General features: G+C 34.0%; 1 protein-coding gene and 1 long non-coding RNA gene across 3 annotated transcripts in view; one reads left to right on the top strand and one right to left on the bottom strand.

The window, feature by feature from the left end:
• LOC133639198 (uncharacterized) overlaps window positions 1-12,264 on the bottom strand; it is a 134,472-nt gene that overhangs the window by 36,701 nt on the left and 85,507 nt on the right. Inside the window, exon 4 of the long non-coding RNA XR_009823752.1 lies at window positions 7,534-7,603. This is a non-coding gene — a long non-coding RNA (uncharacterized LOC133639198). The remainder of the gene's footprint in view (window positions 1-7,533; window positions 7,604-12,264) is intronic.
• The window catches only part of si:dkey-27h10.2 (uncharacterized), a 41,915-nt gene that overhangs the window by 1,782 nt on the left and 27,869 nt on the right, over window positions 1-12,264 (top strand). For both annotated transcript variants that reach the window (XM_062032325.1, XM_062032326.1), the window contains exons 2-7: window positions 2,293-2,508; window positions 4,917-4,994; window positions 7,434-7,478; window positions 7,549-7,628; window positions 10,051-10,147; window positions 10,221-10,298. In XM_062032325.1, the coding sequence (XP_061888309.1) occupies window positions 2,293-2,508; window positions 4,917-4,994; window positions 7,434-7,478; window positions 7,549-7,628; window positions 10,051-10,147; window positions 10,221-10,298 (594 nt within the window). The remainder of the gene's footprint in view (window positions 1-2,292; window positions 2,509-4,916; window positions 4,995-7,433; window positions 7,479-7,548; window positions 7,629-10,050; window positions 10,148-10,220; window positions 10,299-12,264) is intronic.

Below are 12,264 nucleotides of genomic sequence, written 5' to 3'. Positions count from 1 at the left end.
CCTAAAATCATTTTTAAGGTTGTATTTTTTCTCTAAAATTGTCTTTCTGAAAGTTGTAGGAAGCAAAGTAAAAAAATTAATGAATTTATTTAAACAAGTCTTTAAAATATTTTCTTGGATTTTCAAATTCTATTTGAGTTTTGTCTCTCTTAGAATTAAAAATGTCGGGCAAAGAGAGACCATCTTGCTAGTAAATAAATAAAATTAAAAATATAGAGACAGCTCACTGGTAAGTGCTGCTATTTGAGCTATTTTTAGAACAGTCCAGCGGGCTACTCATCTGGTCCTAACGGGCTACCTGGTGCCCGCGGGCACCGCGTTGGTGACCCCTGATATAGAGTATACTGAGTTTGTTTATATGTATATATATTAGGGTTGTACAGTATACCGGTCCTAATAAAGTATCGCGGTCCTAATTAATTGAAATCTCTCTCATAAGTTAACCAGCTCCCCTGTTGTGCACATGTAGATACATAACATGTAGATACGTAACATGTAGATACATAACATGTAGATACGTAACATGTAGATACGTAACATGTAGATACATAACATGTAGATACATAACATGTAGTTACGTAACATGTAGATACATAACATGTAGATACGTAACGTGTAGATACGTAACATGTAGATACGTAACATGTAGATACATAACATGTAGTTATGTAACATGTAGATACATAACATGTAGATACATAACATGTAGATACGTAACATGTAGATACATAACATGTAGTTACGTAACATGTAGATACATGACATGTAGATACGTAACATGTAGATACGTAACGTGTAGATACGTAACATGTAGATACGTAACATGTAGATACGTAACATGTAGATACGTAACATGTAGATACATAACATGTAGATACATAACATGTAGATACGTAACATGTAGTTACGTAACATGTAGATACGTAACATGTAGATACGTAACATGTAGATACGTAACATGTAGATACGTAACATGTAGATACGTAACATGTAGATATGTAACATGTAGATACATAACATGTAGATACATAACATGTAGATATGTAACATGTAGATACATAACATGTAGATACATAACATGTAGTTACGTAACGTGTAGATACGCAACATGTAGATACATAACATGTAGATACGTAACATGTAGATACGTAAACGCGCACACAGCTGCTTGGATTGATGCCAAAAATTAGCGCAGTTAAAACTGCCCTTTTAGCAGTCAACTAATGCAAATTAATTGACCAAATTTTGTAACAAATTCCTACAATTTGTGTTTTATCTTTAATTTTTAATTTAAATTTAATTTAATTTAAATTGTTTTATATTATTTAAAAAAACATTTTTATTAATTTAATTTAAATGAATTAAAATTTAATAAATGTGTTTTACCTGAAACATGGCTTATCTGTGTACATTTATCCATAGTTTTATTTTTAGTACATACTAATAACTGTATTTTTATTCAAACAAAGACCTGGAGTGGCAACCATAAATCATGAATAATTTATTAGAATGTCAGTAAAACTTTCTGTTCTATTCTACCCTAATCCTTGATCATGGCAGACTATATGTAATATGGAAAATTGTAAATTGTTCTCTGACTGCAACAAGAAAAGCCCAATGTGTTTAATGCCTTTTAATTTATATTTTAACCTTGTAAAAGTGTTCTTTGACTATGAGTGTTTAATGTAGTGTAAGATTTTATGGTAACACTTTAGTATGGGGAACATATTCTAAGTAACAAAGACTTAATTTACAGTTATTTAGATGCTAGGGGAACATATTCTAAGTACCCTAACCCTAACCCTAACCTTATTGGGGGAAGACTCTTAGTTAATGGCTTACTGGTTGTATAATAAGGCCATGCAGAATAAGGCATTAATAAGTACTTAATAATGACTCATTAAGAGCCAATATGTTACTCATTTGCATGTTAATAAGCAACTAATTAATGGTGAATATGTTCCCCATACTAAAGTGTTACCGATTTTCTGTTCAAATTAAGCCAATATTGACACTTTTCGTGATTCTATTTATTTTCGAAAATATATCAAAAAGTATAGAAAATTATCGATAAACATTTTGCTAAATTATTGGTATCGGGAAAACCCTAATATATATATGTACAGTATATATACCTCTATATATAATATGAACTCAATATATATGTATATACAGTAATGATTAATGCACTTTTAAATGTAGTAAAATAGTGTAATGTGAGGAGTTATTGTGAGATAATAAGAATATTGTACAATACAAAGCCTTCACGTTTGCCTTTTGGCCTCCCTGCAGGCGCCGCTTTGTTTTTGCTCACGGACGCGCAAACGCTTCGCAGCGTTTCACCTGCACCAGGGCGGCAAACCACCACCACGGATGGAATGGCGCGGGAAAACAGTTCCATCACTGAAATGTCCACCACTGCAAAGTACAACCGCAGCAACACGAGCAGTACTAGCATGAGCTATGCTAACACCACCACAACCATCCTGTCCTGGACTGAACTAACTAGTAAGCATACAAAAATCACATTATAAACATACTACTTGAAATTAATCAAAGAACAAAATGTGCGTGAGGTTATAAATATTTTTTAATTTAAATATACTATAACGTTGGTTAGCCTCCAATTAGACTGTGCTGTAGTCATCCCTAGAATTTGTTCAGCCACTAGAGGGCAAATGTGTTCAGTATTTTGGGGTTTCCATCTGTTGAGATGTGCTAATGCAGTGTTTTTCAACCTTTTTTGAGCCAAGCTAAGTTGACAGTAAAAAGTTGTTGTCGCAATTGTTGGATATGACTTTAAACCATAAGCAAGCATGCATCACTATAGCTCTTGTCTCAAAGTAGGTGTACTGTCACCCCAGGAAGAATAGTCTCCACTGCGGTGTAGACTAATGGGGATCCTTAATAAACTAAACAAACATCACGCCCTGACTTATTTTGAGTTTTTTGCTGTTTTCCTGTGTATAGTGTTTTAGTTCTTGTCTTGCGCTCCTATTTTGGTGGCTTTTTCTCTTTTTTTGGTATTTTCCTGCAGCAGTTTCATGTCTTCCTTTGAGCAATATTTCCCGCATCTACTTTATTTTTATCCTTCTTCGTGGGGACATTGTCGATTGTCATGTCATGTTCGGATGTACATTGTGGACACCATCTTTCCTCCACAGTAAGTCTTTGCTGTCGTCCAGCATTCTGTTTTTGTTTACTTTGTAGCCAGTTCAGTTTTAGTTTTGTTCTGCATAATCTTCCCTAAGCTTCAATGCCTTTTATTTGGGGCACTCACCTTTTTTTTTGTTTTTGTTTAAGCATTAAACATATTTTTACCTGCACACTGCCTCCCGCTGTTTCCGACATGTTTCAAGTTTATTCACAATACCATAGAACGATTACAATAGTAGTGAATATCATTTAAAGATATTGGTAAGTGGAAAGGTCCCCCAAATAAGCTAGAAGAAGCTTTTGACAGGGGGTCCAGAGGACAGTATATACATGGAATGATGAAAAATGGTAGCAAGCACAACAACAACAAAAAAACAACAACAACACTATATGATAAACACAAGATAATAATACTAAAGCACGCATCCACATACACACATACATTCATTCGACCATGCAAAACCCAACAGTAGTCAACCCCACATGAGGCATTAGAGATAGGTGGTTAATAGGTAAGTTTTCAGTTTCTTTTTGAAGTTGGAGAATGGATACAGCATCTTGAGGCTCTCATTAAGTTGGTTCCAAATCTTAGGTCCCCTGCATACAACACTTCGATCGGTACAAGCCAGTAGACGATGTTTACCTGATATCAGATCTAAGTTACGAGTGTTGTGGGCATGCTGGGGATGGTAGATAGGAACCAAGCTACAGAGCCTAAGATTCAGCCTGTGGATGACTTGATAGGTTAAACAAGCATTTTGATAAATATTGAACTCTGTCAGTCTTAAAAGATGATAATTATGAAATAGATGTCAAGTGGGGGCATTAAACTTGGACCATGACAGGGCCCGTATGATTTTCTTTTGCATGGATTCTAATTTGTGAAGGTAGGTAGGGAAGGTGTTACACCAGATGACATTACAGTAGTTTAGATGTGGTTCAAAAAGAGTTTCATATCATCATTTATACATCTACAAAGCAATTAGCTACCTGCTGCCACCTACTGATATGGAAGAGTATTACACGGTTACTCTGCCGAGCTCTAGACAGCACCGACACTCAACAACAACACATCATTTGCAGACTATATAATTACTGGTTTGCAAAAAATATTTTACACGCCAAATAGGTGAAATTAGATAATCTCCCACCGTGGTTGAAAAACACTGTGCTAATGTACTAATCGTAATTTCGGATTGGTTGTTGTTTGTTAGTCTATTTGTTAGGTTATAACAACAAATTATTTAATATCGAGTAATGCTGATGTCTCACATGGTAATTGACAATATTTACTATATTATCAATTATATCAAGACAAAGCAATAAGGCTTGCACATTGAACAAACAAAATAATTTAAGAAATGTAATATTAGTTTACAAAAATACACTTTCTGCTAATAATTCTAGCATAAAAACATACAGTAGTCTGAAGTCGGTTCAAATTTTCCAAGCTTAAAATGATGCCTTCACAAAACTACACAAGCTACATTTTCCCACTCATAACTGTCATAAAAGTGTAAAAAGAAAGGCAAAATGTCACTAAAATGAAGTGAAATTACTCACCCATTTGAAGACTATGTAATGTCATGGTTCTTTGTGTGTTTTACCTATCATGGAATTACTTTGGGGTCATGGTTTTTCTGAAAATTTGACATCAACACATCATTTGGACAACCAAAACCTGTGTTGAACACAAATCTGCTGTAATTTTTAAGTAGGGTATCATTTTAAACATTTCATATCTCTTTGACTTGATCCAGGTGATGGCCCTAATACCACGAGGACTACAGTCAGCTACTCACTCACCACAAAAATGAAAGACGACCAGAAAGACAAACGTAAGTGACTGCATATATGTAGACACTAAACCTAAGACTTGTTCCTCTTCTTTCCTTTGTCGATATACAGTACAGGCCAAACGTTTGGCAGTGTTTCTAACACATTCATTTATTTGTGGCGGCCCGCCACGAAAGAATTACGTCCGTCACAAATAAAAAAAATAAAAAATAAAAACTTTTTTTTTTTTTTTTTTGTCCTTTCCTGCTTCTCAGGCAAATCATATAGTTGATGTAGATGCCCATTTAGGCTGTTCAGATTTACTTTACAAAAGAGAAGTGTAGGATACTTCTCTTGTTGCCTTATTTGTATTTGACCACTACTGTTTTCTGTTTATTTGTTACTGACTGTGGCAGGACACCTCTGCCTCTGTTTCACTTTATGTTGCTGGTAAATAATATGGTTGTAGTAGTAGGCTAAAGTTAAATTATTTAGTATGCACTAATTAAAGGGGCAGAGCTTTAAGAGACATTTTAGCTTTTATATTTTATAAGATATATTTTTTGTAAGAACCACAATTAATAAATATATTTCAGTGAATAACTTATTGTTCAAATCTGTATATAAATATGTACATAAAGTGTTGTAATGATATTGTAAAATGGATGGATGGATGGATGGACGTTTAAAACAAAACTGTTATTATTAATTAGTAAGTATACATTTTTTGAGCCTTTTTAGAGAAAATCATATCATTGTAGTAAATTATGCAAATTACTCGATTATGTCATGGTGACCACGCCCATAGCCACGCCCCCACCGCCACAGGTATCTTGGCAGTTTATGGGAAACACTGTTTGGACACACCTTCTCATTCAATGGGTTTTCTTTATTCTCATGACTATTTACATTGTAGATTGTCACCTCAAAACGACAAATTTTGACCTCCCTTTCTCTCAACAACACCTGGTGTCGAACTCTGCAGATCGGCCCCAGTCCACAAAAACATTTCAACATCACACCCAAGATAATTGGGCATACATGCACGCACCCTCCCCTCCCCCAACCCACACCACCGCTTGTTTGCTCCAACTCCCCCTCCCTCTGTTGCGAGTTTGTTGTGATTAAATGTAACGTGTTTATGTGTGCATTGCAAATGAGTTTTTTTCCCTTGGACTCAGTCTGGAACCCCTCCCGTGGGTCCAGCCTTTGACTGATATTTTTTTACTCTTCCCCTCTTTCCCAATATCACCTTTTTCCCACCTTTTTTAAGGAGCGCCGTAAAAATAGCTGCTCCGTTGGCGGTCTCGTCTTGTCTCCCTGTAACGTATGTCTGCTCTTAGTGGGACTGTGCCGAAAATGTACTTTTCAGCTCTTTTGTGTCTTGTGCATGTTAAGAATTGACAATAAATCATCTTGAATCATCTTGAATCTTGAACACATGTGGAGTTATGTACTTAACAAAAAAAAAGGTGAAATAACTGAAAACATGTTTTATATTCTAGTTTCTTCAAAATAGCCATCCTTTGCTCTGATTACTGCTTCGCACACTCTTGGCATTCTCTCCATGAGCTTCAAGAGGTAGTCACCTGAAATGGTTTTCACTTCACAGGTGTGCTTGAAGCTCATGGAGAGAATGCCAAGAGTGTGCGAAGCAGTAATCAGAGCAAAGGGTGGCTATTTTGAAGAAACTAGAATATATTTTCAGTTATTTCACCATTTTTTGTTAAGTACATAACTCCACATGTGTTCATTCATAGTTTTGGTGTGACAATCTACAATGTAAATAGTCATGAAAATAAAGAAAACCCATTGAATGAGAAGGTGTGTCCAAACGTTTGGCCTGTACTGTAGTTTGTATGTCCACTCATGCAGTATTTGAAATTTAAAAAATACAATATATCCTTACATTTGTCAATTTTCAGCGAAAAAGCGACCAATGCATCAACTCGTCAATAAAGTGACATATGACATGTACATTTATGGGTGCTTTATGCATAAACCAGCTCAGAGGCCTTGTGGTTAGAGTGTCCGCCCTGAGAGTGGGAGGTTGTGAGTTCAAACCCCGGCCGAGACATACCCAAAGACTACAAAAAATGGGAGCCATTACCTCCATGCTTGGCACTCAGCATCAAGGGTTGGAATTGGGGGTTAAATGACCAAAATTATTCCTGGGCGTGGTCACCGCTGCTGCTCACTGCTCCCCTCACCTCCAAGGGGGTGAACATGGGGATGGGTCAAATGCAGAGGACAAATTTCACCACACCTTGTGTGTGTGACAATCATTGAAACTTCAACTTTTAACTTAACATAAACCAAGCTTGTTTGTTGGACTGGTTGTGTAATTCCTGCATAATCCTACTGACCGACTTACAAACAAAGCAAACAAATATTACTACAGGCCAAGATATTCAAGATAAGCAAACAAAGGCAATAGCACTCCCTTCTGGCTAGTCAAATAAATGACATTTTTGAAATATAGCATGTTTCTTGTCCCACAGGTACCACAGCAAAGCCTTTAATGAGGAAAACTTATGACAGCACCGGTGAGTGACCCTTAGCTTTTTACCATTGCACATTTATCAAGACATTTTAACATACCGTTAAATGTCCAAGGCATCATTGTTCTGGTTGTGATCATCATCATCGCCATCGGATTCTCCCTGGCTTGCTGCATTGTGAAGAGACGACAAAGGGTTAGTAGACAATTCAAATTAAACTCCTACAATCACAAACAATATGACAACTATTTCATTCATTGAGTTGTTTCATTTCTAGCATGAATGCTAAGATGGCTACCACTTACTGCTACGCTTTAGCATAGCATTTATTGTCTGGAAAGCAAAGAATAGACAAAGCAGAAAATGTATTTTGTTTCAAAAATATGACTCAATATTTTAAAGGTTTTTAGATCTATTCTGACACAAATGCTCTTCAATATAAAAAGTAATCATTAGCCCCATAGTTTAGCTTGTATGCACTTCTGTTTAAAAACGAAACAATTTTTTTTTCTTTTTTGATTATATTAATATTGTTATATTAATTAAACTAAATAATTTAATTAATGGGAAACATTTGATTTTTTTATTCTCTATTAATCAAACTAAATACTTTGGATCAATGTAAAAAAAAAAATTGATTATTTTCAATTAGTAATGTTATTAAAACACAAGTGGTCTGGTTCCAAACAGTTTTTTGCTAAAATGTTTATATTAAATATATTAATATTGTTTTATTAACTAAGCTAAATACTTTAATTAATTTGACATTTTTTATTTTATTATTCTCAATTAGTATTATTAATAAAACACAAGTGGTCTGGTTCAATGTTAAATTGTTTTATTAATTAAACTAAATACTTGAATTAAATTGAAAATTTTGATTTTATTATTTTCAATTAGTAATGTTATTAAAACACAAGTGGTCTGGTTCCAAACAGTTCTTTGCTAAAATGTTTATATTAAATATATTAATAGTTTTATTAACTAAGCTAAATACTTTAATTAATGTGAAAATTTGTATTTTATTATTTTCAATTAGTATTATTAATAAAACACAAGTGGTCTGGTTCAAACCAGTTCTTTGCTAAAATGTTTATATTAAATATATTAATATTGTTTTATTACTTAAACTAAATACTTTAATTAAATTAAAAAAATTTGATTTTATTATTTTCAATTAGTAATGTTATTAAAACACAAGTGGTCTGGTTCCAAACAGTTCTTTGCGAAAATGTTTATATTTAATATATTAATATTGTTTTATTAACTAAGCTAAATACTTTAATTAATGTGAAAAATGTTATTGTATTATTCTCAATTAGTATTATTAATAAAACAAGTGGTCTGGTTCAAACCAGTTCTTTGCTAAAATGTTTATATTAAATATATTAATATTGTTTTATTAATTAAACTAAATATTTTAATTAAATTGAAAAATTTGATTTTATTATTTTCAATTAGTAATATTATTAAAACACAAGTGGTCTGGTTCCAAACAGTTCTTTGCTTAAATGTTTATTTTAAATATATTAATATTGTTTTATTGATTAAACTAAATACTTTAATTAAATTGAAAAATTTGATTTGATTATTTTCAATTAGTAATGTTATTAAAACACAAGTGGACTGGTTCCAAACAGTTCTTTGCTAGCTTGTTTGCAAATATCACGTTTTTCTTTTTTGTTAATTATATTGAATATATTAATACTGTTTTATTAATTAAACTTAAAAATAAATAAAACATGTGATTTTATTATTATCAATTAGTACTATCATTAAAACACAAGTGGTCTAGTTCCAAACAGTTATTTGCTAGCTTGTTTGCAAATATCACGTTTTTCTTTTTTGTTAATTATATTGAATATATTAATACTGTTTTATTAATTAAACTTAAAAATAAATAAAACATGTGATTTTATTATTATCAATTAGTACTATCATTAAAACACAAGTGATCTAGTTCCAAACAGTTATTTGCTAGCTTGTTTGCAAATATCACATTTTTATTTTTTGTTAATTATATTAAATATATTAATATTGTTTTATTAATTCAACTTTTAAAAAAAACAAAAAAAACATGTGATTTTATTATTATCAATTAGTACTATCATTAAAACACAAGTGGCTTGATCCAAAACAGTTATTTGCTAGCCTGTTTGCAAGCATTTGTTTTTCTTCTCATAATGCGCCCCGAAAACAACTTCTGCTTTTTGTATTTCTTTGTTTGCGGGTGTTGGTTGTGTTTCTTTTTTATACAAGCATCTGAACAAAGAAAGTTGAAGTGTTAACCGGCAACCACACTTGATTGATTGATTGATTGATTGATTGAAACTTGTATTAGTAGATTGCACAGTACAGTACATATTCCGTACAATTGACCACTAAATGGTAACACCCCAATAAGTTTTCAACTTGTTTAAGTCGGGGTCCATGTAATCAATTCATGGTAATGCTTTGCTACCTGTCAAGCTGCTAAACTATGCTATGGTAGCCCGTCCATTTTAGTAGTACAAACCTGACTCTGAGTGAAATATACAGCTGTTCTATTTACTACAGTGTTGATTATTTGCTTTCAAGTTCAAGCTTTAATGAGTATTTCTAACTTCGATTTCTTTAGCGTTATTCTGTGGACTTCCACTCAAGGCCCGATGAAGCTAACGTCCCCCTCAGTACCGTGGAGCCTGCAGTACCTGTTGATAGTGCGTCACATAACGGTGGGTTAGCAATATCCCCATGGCGCTACAATAATGTCGCATCAACAACTGCTGTATCTTCACTACGTTACAGGTTTGCAAACCTTCCAAAGCGACAGGAAAAGTGCCAAAGACGGAGGGGAAGAACAAGAGGAGCCGGATGGGCACAAAAGTAAGAAAGTAACTTTGGTTGACGCAACGTATGAACTTCCTCTTTCTTAAATGACTTCACATTTGACAAGAAAAGGAAGTACAGTTTCTAAAAACTTGTCTTAACACTGCTGGTGAGCTCAGTGGCCTTGTGGTTAGAGGGTTCGCCCTGAGATTTGTAGGTCGTGAGTAAAGATGTCCGATAATATCGGCCGATAAATGCTTTAAAACACAGTCTACTACAGTACAGTACGGTACTTGCAAATGAGACACAAAGCTGTCAGAAAACAAGATAACTGGACACCACAGTTAATCAATAAAATAAAATAAAATACATTTACATGATTTTTTTTTGGTATTAACATTCGTTAACACATTTAAACACACAAAAGTACCAAAAATTTGGGTTGGTATCGATTCCCAAATACCGGGAATTGGCATCATTTGGGTAAAATTGTGTAAAGTACTAATGATGGTAGTTCTAAATTGTGTGAAGCAGTGTTTTTTCAACCACTGTGTGCCGTGAGATACAGTCTAGTGCAGTGGTTCTCAAATGGGGGTACGCGTACCCCTGGGGGTACTTGAAGGTATGCCAAGGGGTACGTGAGATTTTTTTTAAATGTCTGTCAAAAAGAACTGTGAAAAGAAATGCAACAATGCAATATTCAGTGTTGACAGCTAGACTTTTTGTGGACATGTTCCATAAATATTGATGTTAAAGATTTCTTTTTTTGTGAAGAAATGTTTAGAATGAAGTTCATGAATCCAGATGGATCTCTATTACAATCCCCAAAGAGGGCACTTTAAGTTGATGATTACTTCTATGTGTAGAAATCTTTATTTATAATTGAATCACTTGGTTATTTTTCAACATGTTTTTAGTTATTTTTATATCTTTTTTTCCAAATCGTTCAAGAAAGACCACAACAAATGAGCAATATTTTGCACTGTTATACAATTTAATAAATCAGAAACTGATGACGTAGTGCTGTATTTTACTTCTTTATCTCTTTTTTTCAACCAAAAATGCTTTGCTCTGATTAGGGGGTACTTGAATTAAAAAAATGTTCACAGGGGGTACATCACTGAAAAAAGGTTGAGAACCACTGGTCTAGTGTGCCGTGGGAGATGACGTAATTTCACCTAATTGGGTTTAAAAATATTTCTTGCTAACCAGTAATTATAATCCACAAATAATGTGCCGTTGTTGAGTGTCTGTGCTGTCTAGAGCGCGGCACGGTAACCGTGTAATACTCTTCCATGTCAGTAGGTGGCAGCAGGTAGCTAATTGCTTTGTGGATGTCGGGAACATGGTTTGTCGTGATCACAATATGCAGACGACAGCAGGAGGCAGAGTGCAGGTAAAAAGGTATCTAATGCTTAAACCAAAAATAAACAAAAGGCGAGTGCCGCTAAGAAAAGGCATTGAAGCTTATGGATAGTTATGCAAAACGAAACTAAAACTGAACTGGCTGCACAATAAACAAAAACAGAATGCTGGACGACAGCAAAGACTTACAGCATGTGGAGCAGCAGACGGCGTCACAAAGTACACCCGTACATAACATGACAATCAACAACAAAATAGGAAACAGTACACACAGGAAAACACCAAAAAATTCAAAATAAGTCACGGCGTGATGTGACAGGTGGTGACAGTACGCCTACTTTGAGACGAGCTATCGTGATGCATGCTTGGCAATGGTTTGAATTTATATCAAACAATTGCGAGAACTACTTCTTTCTGTCAATATCGGCTGCTGAGTTAAAAAATGTTATGTTTTCCGCTAGTGGTGTGCCTCTGGATTTTTCCAATTAAAAAATGTGCCTTGGCTCAAAAAAGGTTGAAAAACACTGGTGTAAAGTACTAATGATGGCAGTTCTAAATTGTGTAAAGTACTAATGATGGCAGTTCTAAATTGTGTAAAGTACTAATGATGGCAGTTCTAAATTGTGTAAAGTACTAATGATGGCAGTTCTAAATTGTG

This window comes from Entelurus aequoreus, linkage group LG22 (assembly GCF_033978785.1).
Source record: "Entelurus aequoreus isolate RoL-2023_Sb linkage group LG22, RoL_Eaeq_v1.1, whole genome shotgun sequence".
NCBI lineage: Eukaryota > Metazoa > Chordata > Actinopteri > Syngnathiformes > Syngnathidae > Entelurus > Entelurus aequoreus.
Note: the sequence above shows the minus strand (reverse complement) of the source record. Positions and strands in the feature narration are given on the sequence as shown.